We start from the raw sequence: 27,465 nt of genomic DNA, 5'->3' as shown, positions 1-27,465 counted from the left end.
ACAGGCAGGGTCAATAAGTTGATCAGAATCTGACCCCCGATTATCTGGGGTCTCTCAGATTATCATTACAGAGCAGATAACTCTTAAAAAGAGTAGCAGCCAGGAGCCTCAGAAGAGGGCTGTGGACAGTGTGGACACCTGCCTACCAGTGACATCATCAATGGGGAATCAAGGCGGGTTTCTGAACTGTCCACAGCCCTCCTCTGAGACACAGAGTGAATAGACAAAAGTTGTACCACTAGACATTCGGTCCACGGCCCGAACACCTACTGTACGTCGCACCGCCGATCTGAAAGATAATGTGTGAGTCAACGTGTCGGGGGCTTTGTCAGAGTACCCGTTGTACCCATCTGTCTGTGTCGCTTCTGTGCCCATATAGGGAGATCTCTGTATCTGTCTGTGTCTAAAGATTGTAGGAGAGGCCTGTTTTGAACAAAATGCTTCAAATCATGAACGTAACCTCCGATTGTAGTGAAACCTTGCACGCACATTTGCACTACGTTGAGGAACAAATGCCACCCTTTTAACATTGCCCTATTATAGCGCCACAAGGAGGCCGGATTTTTGCAAAAAAATAAAATAATGTATTACTCCTGAAAATGTTGTCCAAACATCACGCAAATGGATACACATTATCTCTATAGTACAGAAGTCCTGACGTCACTCGTTCATCCCCTGGGTCATGAAGTAATTTCGCTATGGAGAATAACATTGGGTCATCTTAGAATCGTCTCATATAAGAATTGTGGTCCAAAAATAAACAAACGGTCTCGGCGATATTGTCAGGGAGGTGGCTCTGTATCGTTTATGATAGTCAGTCACTTATACTTGATACAGTCTGTTTCTGGCGAAGATTTGACTAATTTGGCGTAAGTAACATTGGCGTTTTCTCACCGTCAGTTGATTCTTCATTATCCATAATTATTGATTAATATTGGCACTTGATTATCTCCATATTAGCAGTGCATTTGTTGGCGTCAGTGCAGCGAGCCTTGCTCTGATCTGAGCAAGGGGGCATAAAAGGGCCGGTCGCAGCGCAGGGCAGAGTATTAGGAATAATACACGTTCTTCTCCATTTGGAGAAAATCAAACACACAGTTAGATGTTCGTCTGGGAACTTTTACAGAACCTGGGACCCATTTATTCATTATATTAATTCCTTGACCACGGTTTAATTAGGGATTGGCAACCCCCCCAATATATATATATATTTTATCTTTGTACTTGTTGTACTGAAAGTCACACGAACTGTGGAAACCCAATTGAGAAGAAAAGCAACAGAAGTGATCAGAAATTAAATAATAATAATAAAAAACACTTTTCACAGAGTTACAAAGTGCTGAACAGCAGTTGGAGCCTTGCATGATTTGACATGTTTTACACAATCTGTTTGTCTCGTTTACATTTCCTTATAGTGTGCGGCAAGGCTCCACGCAACTGGAGGATCGTAGGAGGTTCTGATGCAGCCACAGGATCATGGCCCTGGATGGTCAGTCTGCACTTTGGAGGGTTTCATCACTGTGGAGGAACCCTCATTAACAACGAGTGGATCCTGTGCGCTGCTCATTGCGGGAGGTGCACTGCTCATTACTCTTACGCTCATTTCCACCTGACAATATTAACGGCATTTTAAGAAAACACAAAAAAGCAGTCTCTCTCTCTCTCTCTCTCTCTCTCTCTCTCTCTCTCTCTCTCTCTCTCTCTCTCTCTCTCTCTCTCTCTCTCTCTCTCTCTCTCTCTCTCTCTCTCTCTCTCTCTCCTCTCTCTCTCTCCCTCCCCCCTAGTTCCAGCCCCAGTGATGTCACAGTGTACCTTGGACGACAGAATCAGCAGGGTTCCAATCCCAATGAGGTGTCCAGAACTGTGTCCCAGATCATCATACACCCTAACTATAGCAATGCTACTCTTGACAACGACATTGCTTTGTTAAAACTTTCCTCCTCTGTTCGATTTACTGATTACATTCGACCTGTCTGTCTGGCGGCAAAGGGAAGTGCCTTTAGTGCTGGCAGCACCACCTGGGCTACCGGCTGGGGATATATCAACACTGATGGTGAGACATCTTCAGCAACTCATAAAGAATAAAGCACACGTAGACAAGGCAGCTTCATAGCATGTGTTCACAACCTCTTTCTTGCACCAATACAATACAATACACCTTTACTCATGGACCCCCCCTAGTCTAAATCACTGCAGTGCATCTTATTGTTCTCCAGACCACACACATACTGTAGTATATCACATCTTCCCCCTTTTTAAGAGTAGAACATGACGACATTCGAAATAGCTTCAGAACCAAAACATCTGTAGGCCTACATAATGACAATGTAACAGCATGGCATATTATGAAATATGCAACATGTCTAGCTGAAACTAGCAAAATATGACATTCAAACCAAATAGGAAGTGAAGAAGTGTTCACTGGTACATTGACTGATTCCCTGCTTGCATTATGACATGAAAAAACAAAAATGAAAAATGCCTAAATGACTTATCGTTTATCGTGGGGGGATCACATATTATGTTTTTTTTTTCTTTTTTCAGAACATCAAGCAATGACAGTATTAAATCACATAGCATGCAATCAAAGTTATTTAGTTTAGTTATAGAGAACTTTAAATTACAGAAACAACTTGTGTTCTGGATTAATTAAACTGAATGGTCTGTTTGTGTGGTTATGATAAATGCAGATCATCAAACCACATTTTATTTGCAGATGGAGAATGTCCCCAGACTAAACTAAACTTTCAGCAGTGCTGGTCTTCGACCAGTTTAATCTCCACTGAGAACCCTTAGTGGAATTGTTGGGCAACCTTTCACTTTATACAGAAAAAAAAAAACATCTCTTCTCTTCCAGCTGATCTACCCTATCCAGGGAGACTGCAGGAGGTGGAGGTGCGCATTGTGTCTGATGCAAACTGTAAATCCTACTATAGGATCTTCACTAACAACATGATATGTGCTGGTCGAGAAGGAAATCTGTTTGGCATCTTTGGCAAATCTGGCATCTGTTTTGTAAGTCATCTAAATCCAGTTTCTTGCAAACAATAATCTCCATTTGTGTAAGTGCTGTGGCTGTTGAGTGGCCCTTTCAATAAGTAATAATGGTACTGGTCACTTTTCATTTTGTTAATAGAGAATTAGAGCTATATATTTGGTAAAATAAATGTACCGGTATATTGTTTTATTACTATGGCTTAGGCCTACCTATAGAGACACGCTGGCTATATTGTATTTTACGTCTATATTTTCAAAATATAGACATAAACACTCTCAGTCGGTATGTAGTATTGACATAGACGGATTAAAGTGCAAATGGGCCCTGTGCACAAAATCGCAACGGACCCCCCCCCCAATTATTGCGGTTATTGCGGTTGTATCAACATTGACGTCACTGAAATGCGACTGCTTGTCTGTTGAGCCAGCAGGGCTCCGCTCACCAAACATCAAAGGGATAGTTCACCCCCCCAAAAAAAATGTTTTTCCATCGATTAGTCACCACATGGAGACTTGAATTCATGTATATTTTTTTTGTTTTTGTCGCATTCCTAAGCCAAAAATGTGATGACCAGCGGACCGGTAGGCAGCGGCTCTGGTAGAAAACACATAAGGAGACTCTTTGTGTCTCCTACCGGAACCGCTGCCGGTCATCACATAATTGGCTTAGGAATGTGCCAAAAACTAATCGATAGAAAGAAAGTCATTTAGGGGGTGAACTGTCCCTTTAAGGGTAACCTTGTTTTTTACAACCAATGTTTATGTTTTAGATTGTAATTAAAGTAAATAAAAGATGAGTGTTAAAAAAATTTTTTTTACTGCTTTCTATAGTTTTAGCAATTTTCACAATCTTTTTTACAGTGTTTTCACAGTGGGCGGGGGCATTCTGTCCGGTGGCTAAGTATGTATTTTTTTAACACATTAACCCGGCGTTTTCTTTATTATTATTTACAGTAGCTCTTCTAGCCCCCAATAACTCACATCTGGCCATCTCAGACAGCCGGACCTTTTTTATTGTGTAAAAAAGGCATATTTAGCCACCGGACAGAATGCCCCCGCCCACTGTAAAAAATATCGCAAAAAATGCTAAAACTATAGAAAGCAGTAAATGAAAAAAAAATTACACTCATCATTTATTTACTTTAATTACAAGCTAAAATATAAACCTTGGTTGTAAAAAAACAAAGTTGTCCTTTAAGATACACCTCTGCCTACTCCCTTTTTGCATTGCAAATCCGGCAAGTTACTGACTAATCTTTGACCAAGTTGATAAAGTTTCAATTGAAGCATATTTGAATATTTAATGATATAGTAAAGATCCATTTTGTCTTATGAACAGGGAGATTCAGGAGGCCCAATGGTGGTTAAACGGGGAGAACGCTGGATTCAGGTCGGAGTTACTAGCTTCACATGGATAGGAGGTTGTGGCGTACTTCCTGAAGGTTATACCTGTGTGTCCCCGTACCAGACGTGGATCGAAAATCACATCACCAGCAACCAGCCAGGATTTGTTTACAACTCTAGCAACGTGATCAGTGGAAGATATCTATTTTCCCTGCTCCTTCTATCCATTTTACACCTTGTATTTAATATGTATCTGTTCTCATAAGAATCAGACAACATGAGAGATTGTTGTGATTGATTGGATGATCTTGAGTTGTGGAAATCTCTTTAAAAATCTCTTTAAAAATGTAATGACACAGTAGTAGGAACCCTTCCACTTGGACGGAGGGGAAAGGAAGTTTAAGATTGTGATCTATGGAAAAATAGTAATACCTGACATATTGACATGAGAACAAAAATAACCAGCTTCTTGATATTTACATTTTATTATTGATTTATTGAGATTAACAAACGAATCCAGGCTAAATGTGTACACATTTGGCCAGTAGAAATTTGGCACAAGCCAAAATTAAGAACATATTGTTTAATATAAATAAGATAAATGTGAAAAATGTGTTTTGTATAATTTGTCCAAAAGTCAGAGGTCACTGTGTGTGCAGATAAGTAGTGGTATCCTGCCATTACATATCAGAACAGGAATATACAGGGCATAGGATGATAGAATATGTGAATATTGTGATTTCAATGAGGTGGAGAACGAAATTCATTTTATTTGATAGTCCTTTGTATATAATATATCAGAGAAATATTGTTTAAAGCCCCGATTTAAATTTGATAGAAAGTGAGCTACTTTAATAGATTTTTTAAATGACATTTTTTGCATTTTCAGAATATCTTTCTAAAGCGTGGGATTTCACTTCATTTTTACTTTTTATATTCTATATGTGCATGTTTGTATGAATGTATGTATACTCTGTTGTTTATATCCAGGTTGTATCATGAGTTTCTGGTCGGGTAATAGTACACTAGAATGTTTTGTGTTTTGTTTAACTGAGGTACAGTATCTGATAGCAGTTGTCCTGACACGAAAATAACATATTCATTCATTCATTCATGTATATGGAATTAGCACTAATTCATAATTAATAACTCATAAATTAAATCTAATGTTATTTAGTTGTATAATTAGTTGTATAAAATAATAATTCTTATCACCACCACTATTGTGATTCTTTAATGTCCGTTCTTGAATACTGTCCTTTTACAATGTGGCAATGTAGAGCTGACCTAACCTCATAAACCACTGGACCGATCAGCAACAACATTGTTATGCATGTTGTCAGTGCTTGTCCTACTACCTCCATAACATAAACAAAAATGATAACTGGTGTTATGGCTGGTGGAAAGGGAAACTGCCACTGATAAATAAGTCAAAGTGTTCTTACTTCTTTGAGAGGAACGATTAGTGAAGGCATGAGGAAGAAAACAGAAACATAATAGAACAGTACATTTGCCAAAGAAACGTGCTGGTGTAACTGCTTAAATAGACAGCACTTAGTGCCACAATATTCAGGGTCTGGTACTGGGTTTGGTGATGCTCTATATTGTCTGAATCAGCTTTGTTTGCATTCGTTTATGTGCTAAAAGACTGACTTTGAGAGCCGTTTCAGCATACAATGTAAGTCAATGAGGAGCATATTTTGAATTTGTAATCACTGGAGCAATTATTTTAGATTTCTTGTCCACCTTTGGAGTTACATCATGGCAAGGTAAACAACCCAAACCTCTACCAAAGTGGTGTTGCCCTTTAATCACGCACGCACGCAGGCACGCACGCAGGCAGGCAGGCAGGCAGGCAGGCAGGCACGCACGCACGCACGCACGCACGCACGCACGCACGCACGCACGCACGCACGCACGCACGCACGCACGCACACACACACACACACACACTCTCTCTCACTCTCTTCTATAGGTATGAAGAAGGACAGACTGCAAGCAGTGTGTCCACCCTAATTACATTTAACTCAACCCTCGGTGCAAAGACGCCATCTGCTGGCCATTGGAGAGTATTGAATACAACTGCAAAGAGAACATTTAGGAGTGTGCATTTTACACAGACATCATATTTTTAATCCTGTCATAGATGTCATTTTCTCACACACATCAAGCTTGTGTATCCGTGTGAATATCATATCTATTTATCTTGGTCTTTCTCCACTGGCTGACATGAATGGTTTGAACAGATTTTAAGATGTTAATGAGGGACTTGGGGTGACAATGGACCCTGTGCACAAAATCCCCACGGCCCCCCCATTAGGATTTTAATGTCTTGTCTTTATGACAAAATATAGCCTACATTTGCAAGCATTTCATGTTACATTGTCAAGTGCAACAGAGCCATATGGATATTGTTTGAGCATTTTAAATCAATATCTTCCATTAAGGGACCAGTCAAAATTTACAGAAGGGGTCCCTGGGAGGAAAATAGGGGAGGGTCATGCCTTTCTAATTTCAGTACAAGGAGGGTCAGCTAATTTTACTTTGAATCCAAGGGAGGGTCATGCAATTTTGAATTGATAATAGTCCGTTTCATATACCTTTTTAGTACAGCAGAACAGTGGTCAATGACCCCTCACCCCTCTCTATTTCAAAGGATACAAATCAAGTAACAACGTGGTCTATTTAGAATCAATGACGGTCGTTAACAAGCCATCAACGCACAGCGAGTGCCGACCCAGTCAAATCTATTCAGCGTCTTAACGATGGTGGTTGAACAATTAAAGGGTCTACACCATGAATTTTAACTTTTTCTTCATTTTTGTGTGTTTTTGGTCTCCCCCACCTCTCTTCTGTTCCAACAAATACCCGACTTCGAGCATGCAGGCTTTCATAGGCTATCTGTGGTTTTTATGTAAATTGGTCTGAAAACAGTCCGTCAGATTTGTTCCCCCACCCTACGTCACGTCTGGGAACAATTCCTCCCGTTTTTCAGTTCTAACCAAAAAAAATAAAATCCCAAAAAATATAAAAAATGTTTTTTTTCATTTATTTTTTTTTTTTTTCATTTTTTCTTATTTTTTTTTTTTACTTTTTCCACAAAGAACCAGGACATAAAATGCATACAAACTGGCTCAATAGCGCCCCGTGCCAAACAGGACAATGTGGTATTGCAGGTGAAAGTGCTTTATAAGCCAGAGAGAAGTTAGTTGGAATGAGTATATCTGAGGCTTGATTTAGGCTCAAACCTTTTGAAAAACGTTTGAGGGACATAAACAATATGATATCAAATATTATTATTATTTTTTAAATTCATGGTGTAGCTCCTTTAAGCAACACTTCAACAGGTGTTAGGCATATTAGAGAGATGCATTATCCCAATTTCCAACACAGAGATATCCTCTTTTAAGTGTATTTTTGATAAAATAAAATATAATACAAATCTTCACTTTCCTACATTACTAAATGCAATGCTGCTAATAGAATTACATACACCAGGTAGGTTACAATGACCAATTTATAACTGGATATTCATAATCATTTGAAGTAATTCTGTGCATGTGATTAATTTGGATCTATATGGACAGTTGTGCAGATGCCAGCCTAGCTCCACAAGTAAAACAAGAATCATCAGGCCATAATTGATAGCCTAATTTGTTACATGTAGGCCATGGGTTTTCAACTGATTATGAACCAGGGACTACCACCCTGACTGAGAATCAACCTGGGGACTGTTGTGTTGGGAGGGGGGATATGGGCGTGGTGTGGGGGAAAAAGCTTGAAATTAAAAAAAAGTGCTCCTCGGAGCACAGGTCTCCGCCAGGTCAGGTACGTTATTGTGGCCTCCTGGTGGCGCTATAATAGGCCAATGTGAAAAGGGTGCCATTTATTCTTAGGTCGTTCACGGCAATCGGACACTGCATTCATGATTTGAAACATTTTGTTCCAAAAATGTGTATTTCTAAATTGGACCTGCTGGTGGCGCTATAACAGGCCAATGTGAAAAAGGGTGGCATTTCTTCCTTGGCCTAGCGGGAATGTGTTTGTGAAATTTCACGGACATTGCAAGCTGCATTCATGATTTCAGGCATTTTGTTCAAAACGGACCAATCCTGCAAATTTTGGAAGCGAACCTTAGCCAATGAGGATGGAATATGGGAAATCGGACAGATCCGTGTTGATCACATGACTATAGAGATACTTTGTACTGAGTAATGTCAAAAAAATTGGGGCAGAGGTTCTGCTGTGGCATCGAGGGAGTGTGTGTGTCCACAGCGATCGGGGCAACGGTGGCGGAGATTAGCTGGTCACAGACAGAAGGACGGACACACACACACACACACACACACACACACGGACACGGGGTCATGTCTGCATTCCGACATCTCGCTACTCCGACTAGTGGCTTCCGCGTGCGGTTAAGGTTAGGGTTAGGGTATGGGGTTAGTTAACGTCGGAAAGGCGACATGTCGGAAAGGCGACATGTAACCCACGGACACACGGACGGACGGACGGACGGACGGAGGGTAAAACATACTCTCTCGCCAGGCCGAACAATAATGACTGTTAAGGCCTTAATATAATTTGTTAATTCGAGGTGAATTAAATCAAGCCCTTAACAGTCATTATTTAACTGAGATATGCTAGTGGTCCAGAGCTCAGAAAAGATTGAGAACCACTGATCCATTCCTTTCCCATGGTTGCCCTTATTCTGTTCTCTTAACCTTCCATATTAAACTCATGTTAACTGATTCATTGCAACATATATGAGCAAGCACGTGCAATTGATATGGGCACATTTCCTACTAATGATGACTCAACCAGGTAAACCGGTACAGTTTCCCTTGAAATTCGAACTCCCATTTCTGTGGAACTTCTTGACATTCGACTTCCAAGTAACTGACAAAATTCATGCGTCATCATACATCATACTGTTTCTCAACTAGTGGTTGATAAAATAAAATATAATACAAATTTTCACTTTCCTACAATACTAAATGCATGGTCAGGGACCACATGCAATACCTTCACGGACCACCAGTGGTCCACGGACCACCAGTTGAAAACCCATGATGTAGGCAACAGTGTAGTCACTGTAGTTAATAATTAAAAGTGCAGAGTGACAAAAGTTGTAAACTACTGAATACCAAATACTCAACTTCAATCTGACCAGGATTCAATGGGTTTCCCACATGTAAGTTGAGAACACTGTCCATTCTGCTACCACTACACTGTGCATTTAGCAAGACTGACTACAGTAATGTTCTAATCAATGTGGAAAGCAAAACATCGGACATATTATCAGTTTTAAATGTCATGTTATTGTATTTGATGGGGAGGGTTAGGGGTATCAAGATACACTAATTTCACGATACATACATGATGTTGGGCATATGATATTGATATGATACATTATTAATGTTCTTTTCTCATGTATCATCAAAATTGGCCATCATCTTTAGTTTAAAATAACAATTATAAAGCACTTTAAAAAACAATTACAAAGTGCTTTGTACACACAAATAAATACATTTATTTATACATTTGTGCAAGTTTAAGGGAGAAGTGAAGTTCTCACTAACTATAAACCCATTGTTTCAGAGGACACATAGACACTAATTTAACAAATATAATATAACACTGCATAACTATAAATTCCACAAACCTCATATTTTTGTCATCTGGACTTTACCAACCAAGTGCAGACTAGTTATTTCCAACAGCTCAAAAAAAATCTATAATACCAGATACAGTATAATACCATGTAAACAATATTAGATTAGATGTAGGCCTATTTGAGAGTGCAGAGGCATAATTGCTTTGATGCGTGTCACATTAACGAGCGCCAACGAGCATCAGCTGACACCTGATACCTTGAATATGATGGAAGACATGATTACTGTGATTATAATAAGCTTTACATTTAATATCATACACCATACAGCAAGAACTCCTATAACTTTCACCGGCAAAAAAAAATAACGTTTTTTTTTTTATTAAAAAAAGATTTCAAAAATGTTACGATACAGTATGACATCATGACCATACCTATTGTCACATTTTAATACCACGATAGGCTTTATCGAGTGTTAATCTTTTTTAGGGTACCCTTCTTTAAAAATCGACCTGTTCCTAAGTCAACTACATGATGGCAGGCAGTTTGTTTAATTTACGACAATGTGACCGACTGCATGCAGAAGAATAGAACAGTAGTTCTGAGCACAAGTCTAGGCTACTGTAAGTTAACCAGATGAGATAATTAGACTCACCTGCTGCCACAGAGCCAAGGTCGAAAGAGAGAACGCATTTCCAAAGTGTCTATGTGTAAGTCACAAGCCGTTTTCTTCAATCGTAAATAAGCGTGAAGCGTCACATAATTTCCTCCTACTTTCAAAATAAGTGTGTATTTTATTTTGCACAATTGGAAACGTGTAATGTCATGGGATTAGACAACACAGGTTTTACCTCGAAATCTCCCTATAGGAAGTTGGAAGTGGATCATGTCCTCAAGTAGATGAAACGGACCGACTGACTAATCGAAAAGTAGATTTTCAGGTGGTGCCAGGGCCCCATTGGATCCAGGGCCCCTGTGCATGTGCACATTGTGCACAAGCTATAATTCGTCCCTACACTAGGTGAGGAAGGATCTGATCCTCTGGATGTTGGAAAGTGTACATCTACAGGAGTGAGTAATCACTGCAATGTGTGCCTTGAAGGACATGCAGAGATAACAAAGCCACGATGTTTGGTGAAGAAGGAAAAAAAGAGGGGGTGAAGTACAGACCCCTGGGGGACCCCGCAGAGCAGAAAATGCAAACAAGTATCTGCCAATTTCACCGTTTAGGACATGTTTCTAATGCTGAAATTACACCTTACAATTTCTACAGTCTCTTATGTATTTATTTTGTTATGTATCTCCATTCCTGAGACTTCACAAATTATGCAGGCTAATTCAGACTTTGACATTGATTGTGACCTTGACCTTCCAACCTATTGGACAAAAAGGATTTGAGGCAATCCACTTGATCATTCCCACCAAGTGTCATGAATGTCCACCCATCTGTTTTATATTTTGGACTTGACCTTGAGTGTGACCTTTGATAACCAAAATGTCAGTCATCTCTTCATGGCAGCATATTGATCACTCCCACAAAGTTTCACGAAAATCTGTGTTTCATGAAAGTCTGTTATTTTGTTATTTCATATTTATTATTTCCATCAGTCCTAGCTTTACATGATTGTTATTTACTGTGAGTCCATCACTGATAGGTGTGTCCAGCTGGTACATCCTCCTCGTTTCTCTCTAGACCACAGTTTCTTAATCAGTGGATCAACACCAAAAAGCGGCCAAGGAATTTAATATAATTTAGTCAACATAATTTGTCTGACTTAAATCTGTTAACAATCACTGGTCAAGACTGAAAGTGAAAGAAGAACACTGACCAATGTATCCCTGCAAATCAATGTTCTGTCATTTGCTTGTGTGCAGGTTGTACAATATGTCTGTCCAACCCAGCAAGGCAAGCAGGGTTTCTACATCAGGATAGGATTACTTCATCAACCTACAACATCATGTTCAGAGACAGATGGTGGAACATTTTTTCTTTTTGGCAAATGTGGTTGTGTTCTCCTTGTCATTCAACACACCCACCATGGCTGTATTATTTTGTGTTTTTCTTCCTCATGCCTTCACCATTCATTCCCTTGTGACTTATTTTTCAGTGCCAGTTTCCTCCTTCCTCGTTATAAACCACAGGTATAATCATCTCCAACACACCGAATGCAAGGGAGAGGTTATTTAAAGCTACATTTTTGTGGCACATGATGAACATCAAATAGCACAAGTGACACTGGCTCCAGTATGGCGGTGCAACATGAGGGTGCATCTGGGACTTTTTCAGACAGGTGACCAATAGAGGGAATAAACAAATAGATTTATCGTCGTTTTGGCTTGAGGCATTGATCAACTCAATCTTTCTATTCACCCTGTAAAAGGTTATGTCCTCATGTCAATTATTGCAGCTTGCGCAGGCCATCCATTGGTGACTCTTTTGTTTCATTTTATTTTACAGAATTTGACTGTGTTTAATGTCAACACAACTTTATTTTTGAAGTTCCAAAAATATCTAGAGTTTGCAAGATTAGCCCCAACACCCACACCCACACCCACACACACACCCACACACACACACACACACACACACACACACACACACACACACACACACACACACACACACACACACACACACACACACACACACACACACCCCTAGCCTGTTGCAGAAAAAAATGTCAATGAACCAGCCTCCCCAACTCACTGATTGGATGTCAAAATGTAAATTAACCCGCCTCCCCCTCCCGCTGATTGGATGAGTTAGAGAACCGATATTATGCAATGCTGCCCTCAGAATAAATTGCAATACCCATCAACTCTGTGCACACCTTCAGCAACATTTCGGTTGTCAAGACTTCAACTCCTGTTCAACTACTTCTTCTCAAACTTACTTCCAACTCAGAAGCATTGACAGGTAAGCTTTCTCATTCGGAATCATTCATTTACTTATGTACTGTACTTAAGTACAATTTTGAGGTAATTGTACTTTACTTGAGTATTTCAAAAACGTTTACTTCTACTCCACTACATCTCAGAGGCAAACATTTTACTTTTACTCCACTACAATTATTTGAAAACTTTAGTTACTAGTTACTTTTCAGATATCAATTATGACGTTATGAAACTTCTATATTTGAAAATAGATGATCTACAAGCTCACAACGCTTGTACGTTTGTCTACAAGCACAACGAGCTTGTATATCTGCTATTTTCAAATATTTTAGTACTTTTACTTTTGGTACTTTAAGTACATTTTGATGCCGATACTTTTGTACTTTTACTCAAGTACATTTTGAATTCTGGACTTTTACGTGTAAGGGCGCGGTCCCACCACACTTTTATTTTACCTCTGGGGTGGAATCTGCCAATGCTTTGTCAATGCAAATGCGTGGATTCATGGTCTTGCGCATTTTTTCCAAGAATCCAAGCATTTGCATTGAGAAAGTATTGGCAGATTCCGCCCCAGAGGTAAAATAAAAGTGCAGTGGGACCGTGCCCTATAGAGTATTTCTATATTGCAGTATTGGTGCTTTTACTTAAGTAAAGAATTTGAGTACTTTTCGACCACTGATATTTAGCATTAACATGTTTAAAAAGTAATAATAATAATAATAATAATAATAATAATAATAATGAAAGGATTGCTACCTCACCTTTGTTGTTTAATCAATCTGCTGCGGAACAATATGGACAATATATCAATTAATGTTGATCAATAAGGATTTATTTTATCCCATTTAGATTTGTACACGTTTTCTTCTCTTCTATTCACTTTAGATCACTGGTGGGCATCATCTTGTTCCAGAGGGCCATACTGACTTTGATAATGTGAGTGAAGGGCCAAAACTTTCAATTCAACAGTGCTGAATTATATGCATGAATTTGGTAGACACAAAATTATGACTTTTTTTCCCTTCTTTACAGCTGTATGTCACTCTGGTGTACTCTGAGGTTACAATGAAAATATCACTGATATCAAACAATCCATCGCCATGCATTCAACTTACTACTTTATATCTTGTCTTACATGCACCACTTCACAGGTCACTGATGAGACAACACTATGTTTTATGTTAAATATGGACTCAAGGCAGACAGTTTTACAATTATAATAAACATTTGATCAAGTGGACTCAAATTGTAAATACTAATTGTCAATATTTGGAATTCAATTCAATTAATTTGCATCAAAATGCTCTGCCTTTTTTATTTAGATTTTTTTTCTGGGGGGGGGGTCGTTTTTGTTGTATGTTGCCCATGTATGCTTGGCTCGGGAACCATTGGTTCTCTAAAGATACTTGCTTATTTACTAATAGAAGCAAGTCGGCCTAACCACGTATGTCATAAGTTTATAAGTTATTTAAAAAAGACAATACCATCGAACACCCCACGGAAATCCTAATTGTGTCTTTATCTCCTGTCTCACAGTGTGTATTGATGCACTTATTATAGTATATTTTCAAAAACAGTTTGGAGATATATACATATTTGTTATTTAATCCACAATACATCTGTCATTCCCTTTTGTAGAATGGGCAACGGCATAACCCTTAACTACCCAACCAGTCTGGAGGCAAGTTTCCCTCGTCCCCTGGATCCGAATGTCAAAGTAGTGAGAAGTCCCGGCAAGCTTGTTATTACATGTCAAGGCACTCTACTTGGCGAAGGTGGCTCGGTTCAATTCAAGAAGAATGCATCTGACAATCATTACTCTGAGCTTTCCTACGTGTCAGGCACTGAAAAAGTGGTCTCTTGGGGAAAGAATGAACTAAACCTCAAGCAAGAGCACAAATCTAATTCTAAAGCTGAGATGATTATCAATGTCTTTTTCTAAAACAACCAATTCTCTGTTTCTTTCTTCTTTTTTTTCTTCTCCCCCTGCTTTACTCCCCCTCCTCCATTCCTATTTGTACTCATACCTAATATTCATGATATGCTTGATGTAATATTGATCTACTTCTGAATTTTGTTTCATAAATACCACTGATATTTCACTTGGAACCCCTTTCACTTTATGGCAAGGAAGGTGCAGAGCATTGGTTGCCACAAATGCTGTAATAACTTCAATAAAGCAGTACAGCTCTTACAGTGTGTGGGTTATTGGTCTCATAGTGAATGAACGATCAACGGTTTACAAGAATGAAAGGAGAGAAATGTAAACTATGCATCACTTGTATTTCCAAAGCAGTTATAAACATAAGAGGATATTTTATCTGTAGGTATAATCCTAAAGGAAGAGTATATATAACAGCCTTTGGGAGGTGAAGAGAAGGCCAGACAGAGTGATGAGCATGAAACTGGACATAGAAGGGCTGATGATAAATGTCATCAGTGCATATACCCCACAAGTGTGATCGAAAAAGGGTGTGCAATCAAAAACATCTAGAAGAGTTCTGGAGTTAGATGAAGTGGTAGAGGATATACGCAAGTATGATGATCGGAGCATACCTCAATGGGCATGTGGGGGAGGGGGACAGAGGGGATGAGGAGGTGATGGGTACATATGGTGTTAAGGAGTATACATTCAGGACCGATGGTGGTGGACTTTGAGAAAAGCATGGAAATGGCTGTAGGAAACACCTATTTCAAGAAGAGGGAGGAACACAGGGTGACATATACGAGTGGAGGTAGGAGCACACAGGTGGACTACATTTTATGTAGGAGCTGCTAGCCTGAGAGATATCAGAGACTTTAGTTTAAGTATTCAGAGTATAGAAGAGAAGTGAAGAGTGCAGGCACAGTGGAAGAAAGTTTCAGAGTTTTATTGTGACAGAAGCCTTTGGTGTTGTCCATTTCTTGAGGGCACAAAGGCCAAATAACAGGGCAGGAAGGCTATTAAATATAACAAGATTTTAGTCCATTGAAAGAATGAATTGAATGTAATGGACAGGTTCAGAGTGATTTTAAATTTAATATGTAGACTATCTGGAGTGAAATGAATAAATTATAGTATTTACAATCGGATCCATGCACAGCCCTGCACCAATCAAAGTCACTGGATTGGTTTAAAGATAGGTCTCATATTGTAGTGTCTACATATTGACAAGAAGAGACAGAGGAGAAAGTGGTATAGTCAGCCGGGGCATTAAGGCCACTGTGGCATTAAGGCCATCCTGTCAATAAGTGCCTATTCAAAAGTACTGTCTATTTTATGTTTTTATTGTTAAGACTTAAATGCATCTAGAAGAACACCAATTATGATGTGCTTATTTGTCTTTATGCAGTATTATTACAAAAAACATCTATGTGTATCACAAAATGAAGCATTCAGGTAATGTTGATATGAGCATACATTGTGTTGGTAATTTTCCCCAAAAAATATTATACATAGATGGTCTTGGGTAATTATAGATATCCAAATTAGCAGAACACATCTGTTCCAGCAGGGGGAGCCACGTTTGACTATTTCACTGATATTTTTTAAAGATTATAATTTATAATAAATCTTCTAGAACACTGGTATGCAGTGATATTAGTCTGGCCATGCCAGGCTAGATACAATTGTAAATAGTTGTGTCAGTGAAGTCGCAGAACAGTATAATACAACAAATAAATAGTACCATCAGCATCTACAATTGTAGGCAGTACAGTTGCAAAAGTGTCTAGAAAACATAAGTGGGTTTCAGGTGAGGTGATTTGAACAAATGTAAGGTGCCATCTTTACACTCAAGTTGTCATCAGTTGAGTTTTAGTGAAATTGTGAATTTGTTTTCACAATGTCTTACTTCAATTATTACTCAATAACTTCAATGTATTACTTCAATACACTAATAATTGCTTTATTGAAGTTTCAGTGACACGCAAAATGACAATACTCTCATTGCATAAACAAAAATTCCCAAACCTTTAGATTAATTAGAGTTTCATGATTATGTAAAAACATACTGAATATTCACGAACTAATCCTTGAATTCAAATTGGTTTGAATAATTTTGGTGACTCGTAAAGTGTCAGGATGACATGCTCATTAATATATTGCAGGAGATGTGTGGCATTGTAAGGGACTGTACATAATTGCATCAGCTGAGGACAAGACAGCTAGAAGTAATGTTTGATAATAGTTACCTTAATTCCCTGAAAAGAGGAAAAGGTGTGTTTAATCCTTTGTTGGGGAAACCTTTTATTTTTTTTAAGACAAAGGATTCATATGTGTTGTGGTCAGACAATTAAACTGTAGGAAAAGATCAAAAATAGATCTGTTCAGAAGGAAAATTGCCATTAATAGTCCGTTTTTATATACCTTTTTAGTACAGCAGTGGTCAATGACACCTCTCTATAGGATTCAAATCAAGTAACACCTTGGTCTATTTAGAATCAATGGCGGTCCGTGCAGAGAGTGCTGAAGGGGCAGGTGCTCAAAATGTCCACGAAAGGGCACCTATGCACACGCCGATATTTGGGGTGGTCTTTTTGTGGGCGTCCCTCATGCCATTTCACACCAGAAATGTAGTATGTTGGATGTCTTATGCTAATGGAGCAAGATGTTACACAATAACATGTCCCATGTCATTACTGCCATTACCCTCTCCTCTGCCTCCTGCATTGGATGCAGGATAGGTGGGCACTAGGGACATATACTGTATGGGCACCTCGATGTAAAATTGGCTATTTTGTCCAAAATTTAAAATATATATATATATTTGAAAAATGGTCTTAAGTAATGTAAAGTATACATGATGTGAACATGCATGGTACATCATTATCAGATTTAATTTTATCCTTCAACTTCTTGTTTATGCCCCAAAATGACTGGATACAGGTTTTGTAGCAATTGTAGAAATATTAGACCTTAATTGCCGAATGTTTAAGCATATTCTAATCATGTACACTTTACTTTAAAACATTTTCCAAATATATATATTTTTAACATGTTGGACAAAATAGCCAATTATACATCAAGGTGCCCAGATGTCCCTATATTGCCCAGCTATCCTGTTAACCTTGCATCATACCACAAACAGCCTAACACGTTAACTTTAAGATGAGGGCAAAGTATCTAATTTCATTTGACAGCTTCAGTCCATGTGGGACTTTCATCCGTGCAAATTGCAATAAAATAAGCAATACATTCTCATTATCATGTACACATTTAAATAATTAACATTTCTCTATGTAGCCTATTGGACATCATTCCCATTTTCATTCTTCAATACTAATGATCAAATAAAACAGATAAGGCAGGTGAAGATCAAAGTGTACTAAAATATGTAGCCTACCTGAAAACATTTGAGGTGAGCAACAGCTAATGCAGTAACATGCATCCTTCAGCAGTAGCAGACCAGGGAGAAATAATTCTGCAGCTACAGCCAGGAGCCAGTTTACTTAATTATCACATAGAAATAGGGGAAAACAATTAACCTGACTCTGTACAAACTAAGCTAATAAAAGCTCATGCAATGAACACATCTCAGTTAAGTTTTGTAGCTAAGTGTAAAACTTAAAGCAACAATTTATTGATAGGGGAGTAAACTTAACATGCTTGCTGCCTGTCTCAAATCAAGTTGTTTGCAGCTGCAAGGATAACGAGGTGGGAGCAGGGGTCATCACCATGGCAGCTTGTGATGGACATTTTCATTAATATTTCATTTTTGCCACGGACATGCAAAATAATCATCTTACCAAAAACACAGTGGCCTAGCCCTAAAAGTATACTAATGGACTCTTAACTTGCCATAGGGTCTAATCCAATGTGCTGCACATTTTAAAACAATAGTATGTCTGCATTAACTACTGAGCCACTTAACGACCAACAAATTAAATCCTAATTATTTTGGATAATAATAGTTGAGTCTCATCAGTACAGACATTGCTTCAAGCTCAAAAGGGCCACTTAGCTTCAAAAGTGAGTGGGTGCGTATTATACATCATATAGCTAATATAGAGATTGCTGGCTTTTCAAAAGACAGTGTTACTTGAGGACACAAGGAGATCAAGTTCTACCAGCTTTGGTTTGGCAAGGTACGGTAGCAAGTGGATTCCATTAAGGTGATCAGGTATTCTCTGTTGATGAGAAAGTCCAAGGCATGCACATGTACAATGAAAAAGGACACACCCTACAAGCTACACTTGATTGGTTTTTGATTTATTAGACATAATAATTACATGTTAAATGCTTCTCACGGAAACATTAAGGATAAAATGTCAATGGAACACTGGAACAAGGAAACTTGAGAGACAAAAAAGATATGTACATGATGAGTGATTAATGAAGGGCATGCCAGGATTGTAATTGAATGCAGTGTCACAATAGTTTAATGCAAAGGCACCTAACTTTGATCAGACGTGAGCTAACTTTTAGGTTGTAGACAGTACAGTTGCAAAAGTGTCTACTGTCTTCTGTCTACAAGAAAACATAATTGGGTTTCAGGTGCGGTGATTTGAACACATTTCCGGTGCCATCTTTACACTCAAGTTGTCATCAGTTGAGTTTTTGTGAAATTGTGACAATTTCTTACTTGAATTATTACTCAATGACTTTAATGTATTACTTCAATAAACTAATAACTGCTTTATTGAAGTCTCAGTGACACGCAAAATGACAATACTATCTTTGCAAAACAAAAATTCCAAAACCTTTTAACGCAACATCTTTATATATATTTTTTTATGATTATGTAAAAATATACTGAATATTGCAGGAGATGTGTGGTATTGTATAGTACTGTACATAATTACATCAGGTGAGGACAAGACAGCTACAGTAGAAGTAATGTTTGTAGTTACCTTAATTCCCTGAAAAGAGGAAAAAGTGTGTTTAATCCTTTGTTGGAGAAACCTTTTATATTTTTAAGACAATGGATTCATGTGGCGTGGTCAGACAATTAAACTGTAGGAAAAGATCAAAAACAGATCTGTTCAGAAGGATCCATTTGCTACAAAAGCAAAGGAGGGCAGAAGATGGACAAGTAAATCTTGTAAATCTCTTGAAGTCACTATTCCCCTTAGCCCTGGTCCAGAGCGTTAGTCAGTTCTCTCTCTAACGCCCTGCCAGGCGCTGGGCTCTGCGCTTGTACAAGGAATTCCACTTCCCTGCGAGGGCTCCAACAGTAGTGAAAAAAAAGAATCATTTCGCTACACACCTAAAGAGGTGGGAAGCCTCTCAGCACCCCACCTTCTCTGTAAAATACACTTTTTGGCCAGAAAAGAAAATATTTCACTGGAAGGAAAAAATATGTTTGGTTGCTCCACAGGTCCTCTACAGATTCAATTCAATTCAATTCAATTTTATTAAAGTGTCAAATCACAACAAGTTGTCTCAAGACACTTTACATGTAGAGAAGAGACCCGACAGTCCCACCCTGAGCAAGCAATTTTGCGACAGTGGCAACGAAAAACTCCCTCTTAACTGGAAGAAACGTCAGGCAGATCCTAGGCTCTAGGGTGGGGGCCTTCGGCCTCGACCGTGTCGGGGGGAAAGGAGAGAGAGGGAGAGACAGAAAGAGAAGTAGTAACAATATCAACTAGTAGCAAATATAATAGCGTAAGATAGTAGAATATAATATAGTACAACAATAATGTGTATGCAGTATATAATGGTATACTATAAGAATGTTAAGATAATGTACAGTATAGTGTAGTGGTATAGTGTAATTTAGAGGGTGACTGAGTCTATACACTAATAATAGATGGTGGGGCTTTGTTCTTGGGGGTACATCTGCCGTCACATCTAGATGTTACTGTTTCCAGGGGTCTGGTTCAGGCAATGTGGTGTGTGTGTGTGCGTGTGGGTGTGCATGTGCACGTGCGTGTGCGCGTGTGTGTGCGCGTGCGTGTGTGTGTGTGCGTGCGTGTGCGTGTGTGTGTGTTGTGATTTGGTCTTTCTAGAATGCTCCAGATTATTTTTTCCTTCACCCCGGAAACCTGCGTCTTTGTTTATGATTCAATACAAACTAGAAGTCTCTCAGAGAGTAGAGACTTAACCTCACAATGCCAAAATGTCTATTCCAAATGTATTACTGACATCACCGGCCGGGGACACCTCGGAGGAGTTGTAGCCTGAGGAGGGTTCACCTTGCCGGGGCAAACTCCACAACCACGCCCGCCCTTCAAGTTCCCCTCGATTATGGATTACTAAGTGATTGAAGACATCAAAGGTCATAATCGTAATTTTGGTGTAATGGGCTTTTCATTGATTGTCCCTATATTATCTGCTGCTATGCTATTGGGTGCTATCTTAATGGTTAAGATTTGGAATATTGTTGTGAGTTGCGACTAGCTGTTGCTGTGGACTATGCAATATACTGTGAGAAGCGGGTGATGTGATATGATGGGTGTGTGTGTGTGTGTGTGTGTGTGTGTCTGTGTCTGTGTCTGTGTCTGTGTCTGTGTCTGTGTGTGTGTGTGTGTGTGTGTGTGTGTGTGTGTGTGTGTGTGTGTGTGTGCGCGTGTGCGTGTGCGTTTGCATGCGTGCGCACTTTTGCTACAAGTGACAAAATCACAAGTTGACACAAAACCAGTAGATTATCAACACAGTATTTTGGTGTTAGCAAAGGCGTGGAGTGTGTTGTTACTGTTGTTTTATGGTTGTTTGAATTATAGTTTATATTTGGGAATGTGTTGGGATGAAGTGTCTTGTAGCAGCCTACTAACTGACCGATTGGTTTGATCTTTTTAATGATGTCAGGCAGACAACTGGACCGATGTGACATCGCGACAGCGGACTTAATATTTTGAGGAAATTGAAGGCAATTGAAGGCGCTACCCACCCATTTTGTGCCAGGCATACTGTAGCTACTAATCAATTCCTGTCTAAGCCACTGCTGTCAACATACCTCCATCTGTCAACATACTGTCTGAACAGTAGATTATTGCTTCAACTGTCATGTGGTAAGATTCTGATTCATGATTTACTGTACTGGCCTCATTTGCACTCTGGAACAAAAAACGGAATCCTGTTTACCCACCCATAGAGGTAGTTACACGGAGCACCCTTCTGTGCTTTGTGTTTGAGTTGGTTTTGGTGCTTATGGGAAAGTGATAAATAAAACATTGTTCTTATGAACAGTTCTTGTCAAAACATCATAACTAGTCCTTGCTCATCAATATTTCTCATTTATGTTTTGAAAATACAATTTATATCTCATGTTGACTGCTGCCTGTAACTTTAAATTGCAAAGCAACATATATGTGAAATAAGGAAGGGAGCTGCTTATTCTCTCTTCACAGACCTGTTGCACACATTGTTTTATTGTTGTGTTATTGTGTTGTTTGAAATAAACTGAATGATTTTAGTGTTCCTTAGCAACAGTTTTGTTCAGGGTTACTGCATATTATATTATTATACAGAATGCTGGCATTGCAGAGGACAGTGTTACTTGAGGAAAGGAGAAGATCAAATTGTACCAACAGAATGTGTTTGGCAATGCATTCTTAATACCTGTGGGTTCCAGTTGACAGGTATTGTTGATGAGAAAGTCTTGTAACATTATTGTGATTCCATGCCTAGTTGTGGTGTGGAAAACATGACAGTCATGCATCATGATTGATTGCTGAAGATAAGATAAGATGTGGCAGGATTTAAAGGAATGCAGTGTTACAACTAGTTTGATTTGTTTCCTGATGCATCACGATTGTTTCATAATCCAAGGAAGATCATTAAAAAAAAAAAATAATAAACAATCCTGTATGACATGACATTACCTATTGCCCTCTTCTGGGGTTTTGCTGCAGTATGGTGCATATACAACTGAATGCTGATTCCCCTCTTGAGTTCTGACTCTGGGTTCAGAAAACAGACCTGTCCCAGATGTAAATAGGGCCTAAATACATTTTGAAATCAATTCTTTGACAGACAGGGAGCCAGTGTAAATATGTGAAAACTGGAATATGATCCACTTTCTTGATACTGACTTCTGAATCAACTGCAGCAGGGGAGGACTTTGCCTGGGTGATTCAAGCATGGGAGTTTGAGCCATATGGGAAGAAGATAACGCAGTGGAGAGACCCTCCACACCAGATGACCCTCACACTGGGCTGGGCATCAGAGCTTCTGGGCTCTGGGTAAGTGAGGGAGGCGTTCACCTCTTCATCCAAGGACCCACACTCTCTCACCAAACACACACACCACGGACGGTGGAGACAGTGAACCAGATTCAGTGAAATGATGTTTTACTATTTGCCCTCAATGAATTTCCGAGAAAATAAATAAAGGTTGAATGAATGAAAACTCGAGTTGACGTAAGTTGATGTAAGTCTAACAAAAGTTTACAAGATAAAGAGACAATCCTATTATCCTACAGATGACATGCCTTCTGTTTTTGCTCTTTTTCTGCACCATTTTTAGCGGTGCCAACCGCTCTACGTTTGACTCTGTCCGTATGAGCGTCCGTCCGTCCGTATGTTACGTCCGTATGTTATGTCCGTCCGTATGTTTTAACACGGCAAGGTAGCAACACATGCGCCACTTCAACACACACACACACACACACACACACACACACACACACACACACACACACACACACACACACACACACACACACACACAAGCCAATACTGCACACATGCGCACACACGAACACACGCACACACACACGAACACACGCACACACACACACACACACACACACACACACACACACACACACACACACTTGCCGTCCGTATGAGCACGGCGTATGAGCACGGGATGAGCACGGCAAAGAAGCAACACATACAAACAAACGCACACACACACACACACACACACACACACACACACACACACACACACACACACGGACTTGGAGATTGCCTATGCCATCTCTCCTCTCATTGGCCACACGTGCCACTGGTTATCAAAGAGGGGTCCAGGGACCCCCAGCGTATGTTATGTCCGTCCGTATGAGCACGGGATGAGCACGGGATTTTAAACAGCCATAACTCCAGTTTGCAGCATGCCACCAAGTCCAAATTTGGTATGTGGACTTAGACCACCAATAGGGACGAGCATTAATTGCTGAAGCCCCGCCCCCACTGTCTTCCCATTGGCTGGCCTTTAAACAGCCATAACTCAAGTTCGCAGCATGCTACGTAGTACAAATGTTGTACATGGACTAAAACCACCAATAGGGACGAACTGTTATTACTTAAGCCCCGCCCCCTCTGTCTGCCCATTGGCTGGGCTTTAAACAGCCATTATTCCTGTTTGCAGCATGCTACCAAGTACAAATTTGGTAAGTGGCCTCAGACCACCAAGAGGGACGAACTGAAATGAGTTATGCCCCGCCCCAAAGGCACCACTTCCTTCACACAGGGTGTGATTTTTTCACTTTGTCTGACCACACCACATACACTCCATGAACACCTGATTCGGATGCTATCAATGCATAGAATGGGAGATTATCACGTTCTATCAGACCATTGAATGGGCGAAGTAGGCGACCTACCGTCTACCCCGCGATTTATCAGACCATTCAGTGGGCGTAATCAGGAGCTACTGACCTACCGACGGAGATGACTTAAATACTTTAGTTTCGGTTTTGGTTTTGGTTGTTTCGGTTTCGGACCATGACGGAGGCGCGCAGTCTCAGGCGAGGTGGAGCCCCGCGACGGGCCACCGAAGGAGCTAAGGCGACTGAGTTGCCGTCCGGAGCGGTGCGACCCTCGCCTGTGCCTACTCAGCGCCGTTCGAGTTATGTACCGATATGGACAGAATCGTAAATATTGTTGTGGGGACTGCTCCGCCTCCGTCGGTAGGTCAGTAGCTCCTGATTACGCCCAATGAATGGTCTGACAAATCGCGGGGTAGACGGTAGCTCGCCTACTTCGCCCATTCAATGGTCTGATAAAACGTGATAATCTCCCATTCAATGCATTGATAGCATTCGAAGCCGGTGCCATGAATCTGTTGTCTTAAAAAAAAGAAAGGATTGAAAGCACATTTTTCTATATTTTCGCAGAATTGAGGCAGCTATTAGCAATCATTTCTTCAAGCTGTCTTCACCTGATGCAATTGTGTGTACAGGTAAATGTGCAATACTACAAATCTCCTGCAACATGTTAATGAGTGTGTTACTTTACGAGTCACCAAAGTTATTGAAACATTATAAAGAAGAAAATATATAGGCTATAATTTGAATTTTATTCCCAAATAACAAATGTTGCCACGGACATAGGCATGTCTTGCCACGGACACGTTTGTACCTCAAAATTGTACTTAAGTACAATACTTGAGTACATGTGCTTAATTACTTTACACCACTGGTCAGCAGTCAGTGTAATTGTCAATGTACTGTACCTCACGATTAGGGCAACCAAGTTGTGTCCCACTGTTGTAGAGTAGCCTAATACAGATTAATTATTAATGGGGTGTGTGTGTGTGTGTGTGTGTGTGTGTGTGTGTGGTAGGTGGGTGGGTGGGTGTGTGTGTGTGTGTGTGTGTGTGTGTGTGTGTGCGTGTGTGTGCGCGCACACATGCAAATGCATATGCATGTGTTGGTGTATGCGAGGTCATACATAATCAGCTTATAATATCCGGGACAACAATCCACACATCCCAGACTCTTCTCTCTTCTGGCTCTCAAACTGTGGAACAAACTCACCATTGCAGTTAATCTGAAGACTCACCTCTTCAGACTCCACCTCAACCCGTAGCACTTGACCTAGCCTTGACAACCATAAATGGAGTCTTATGGAAAGGTTAAAATCTAATTTGGATAGCATGTTATTTAGACAGATTTCAGGTTCATTTGTTGACTTAGCGTCCTACAGTTAGAGTTTCAATGTACAGATGTTTTCTTTTCTGATAGTATACTGTTAAATACTGATGCTAGGTTCTTGATTTACCTACTGTATGATCCTAGATTACTACACTGTCTCTATATATTTGAGGTATTTGTTTACCTTGCGTACGTGATTCCCTGTAAGTCGCAAAATTGTAAATTGTGAGATTTCAATGGCTTGGTTTGACCTGCTCAGAATATTGTATGACAATGCATGATTGTCATAGGCAAGGCATGATAGGCAAAAAGCGATATGGAACAATAGCACAATAAGACATAGAAACAGAATGGATTGAACTTGAGACAAAGCAGCCCATGCAACTAACAAATGAGCATTCTCAATAGCTGAGCAGAGTGCTGAGGGATGGAGGCTAGCAATCCAGGGTTAAGGACCTCACTCATGGACACCTCAACCCATGGCCATAGACAGGAATCGAACGTTCAACCTTCGGACTCACTGTCACACGCTGGTTGCTTGTTTCTCTCACAGAACCTGGCGCCTGTGAGAGAAACAAGCAACCAGCGTCATGTCGATCTGCATTAGCGTTAGCTCATGAGGGACATTCAGTGCATGTTTGAGTATCATGAGACTCCACAATGAGTACTAGGAGAAAAAAAAACAGACTTTGCATTTGTTAAAATAGGCGATTTTCACTCTTACACACTCTCCCATTATGCCGCTGCAAGGGGTCTGCAGAATGGACAACAGGAGCAGATCTGGAATTATTATATAATGGAAAAGCTCTTTGACTCTCAAACGCCAATTGCCCAAATGATTTTTGTGAAACAATACTACAAAGTTTCACAAAAATATGAATATGCATTTATGTGTTTAGGGGCAGAAGAATAATTAAGAGCGAGAGAGAGAGAGAGAAAGAGAGAGAGGCAGAGAGAGAGAGAGAGAAAGAGAGGGAGAGAGAGAGGGTAATAAAGCAACAGACGCTAGCCCCATGGTATAACTCTGGAACTAAAAATCTCAAGCGAACGTCACGTAAGCTTGAAAGGATATGGCGTTCAACCAAACAGAAAGAATCCTGTATAGCCTGGCAGAACAGCCTTAAAATATATAGGAAGGCTCTCTGCAATGCCAGAGCCACCTATTATTCTTCTTTAATAGAGGAAAACAAAAACAACCATAGGTTCCTTTTTGACACTCTAGCCAAATTGACAAAAAGTCATGACTCTACTGATCCGCGTATTCCTATATCCCTTAGCAGAAATGATTTCATGATTTTTTTCAATGGTAAAATCAATACTATCAGAGATAGTATTGATAACCTACTACTCTCAGCCCCTACCGGACCGCCCTCCGATGTAATATCCTCAGAAGTGGCTGTACGACACAGTGTATATTTGGACAGTTTCTCCCCGGTCGAGCTCTCCGAATTCACTTTAATTATCACATCTTCCAAACCAACGACCTGTCTCTTGGATCCAGTCCCAACTAGATTGCTTAAAGAGGTCCTGACCCCGGTTGGTGCATCCCTACTCGATATGATCAATATGTCTCTGGTGACGGGCTACGTACCACAGTCCTTTAAGGTAGCTGTCATCAAACCCCTCCTCAAGAAGCCTACTCTCGACTCAGGCATTTTGGCTAACTATAGACCTATATCGAACCTCCCATTTCTCTCTAAAATCCTTGAGAAAGCAGTCGCCAAGCAGTTATGTGACTTTTTACATAACAACAAGCTATTTGAAGCTTTTCAGTCAGGATTCAGAGCACACCATAGCACTGAGACGGCATTGGTGAAGGTCACAAATTACCTCCTGATTGCATCCGATAATAACCTTCTCTCTGTACTG

At 39.9% G+C, this 27,465-nt stretch overlaps 1 protein-coding gene and 2 long non-coding RNA genes across 3 annotated transcripts in view; all 3 read left to right on the top strand.

Annotated features, from left to right (window-relative positions):
• LOC311054600 (coagulation factor XI-like) overlaps window positions 1-2,085 on the top strand; it is a gene marked incomplete at its 3' end in the record, with an annotated part of 264,875 nt that extends 262,790 nt beyond the window's left edge. Inside the window, exons 4-5 of the mRNA XM_084070607.1 lie at window positions 1,416-1,575; window positions 1,785-2,085. Of these exons, the coding sequence (XP_083926733.1) occupies window positions 1,416-1,575; window positions 1,785-2,085 (461 nt within the window). The remainder of the gene's footprint in view (window positions 1-1,415; window positions 1,576-1,784) is intronic.
• A 2,859-nt stretch (window positions 2,086-4,944) lies between these two features.
• Window positions 4,945-27,465, top strand: part of LOC311056025 — a 39,367-nt gene continuing 16,846 nt past the window's right edge. Inside the window, exon 1 of the long non-coding RNA XR_014601845.1 lies at window positions 4,945-5,396. This is a non-coding gene — a long non-coding RNA (uncharacterized lncRNA). The remainder of the gene's footprint in view (window positions 5,397-27,465) is intronic.
• LOC311056022 lies at window positions 12,777-15,044 on the top strand. The gene is made up of 3 exons (XR_014601843.1): window positions 12,777-12,872; window positions 13,736-13,786; window positions 14,489-15,044. It is a non-coding gene; the product is annotated as an uncharacterized lncRNA (long non-coding RNA).

This window comes from Gymnoscopelus microlampas, assembly GCF_963454915.1.
Source record: "Gymnoscopelus microlampas genome assembly, chromosome: 11".
NCBI classification, from domain to species: Eukaryota; Metazoa; Chordata; class Actinopteri; order Myctophiformes; family Myctophidae; genus Gymnoscopelus; species Gymnoscopelus microlampas.
This window is presented reverse-complemented; position numbering and strand designations above follow the sequence as displayed.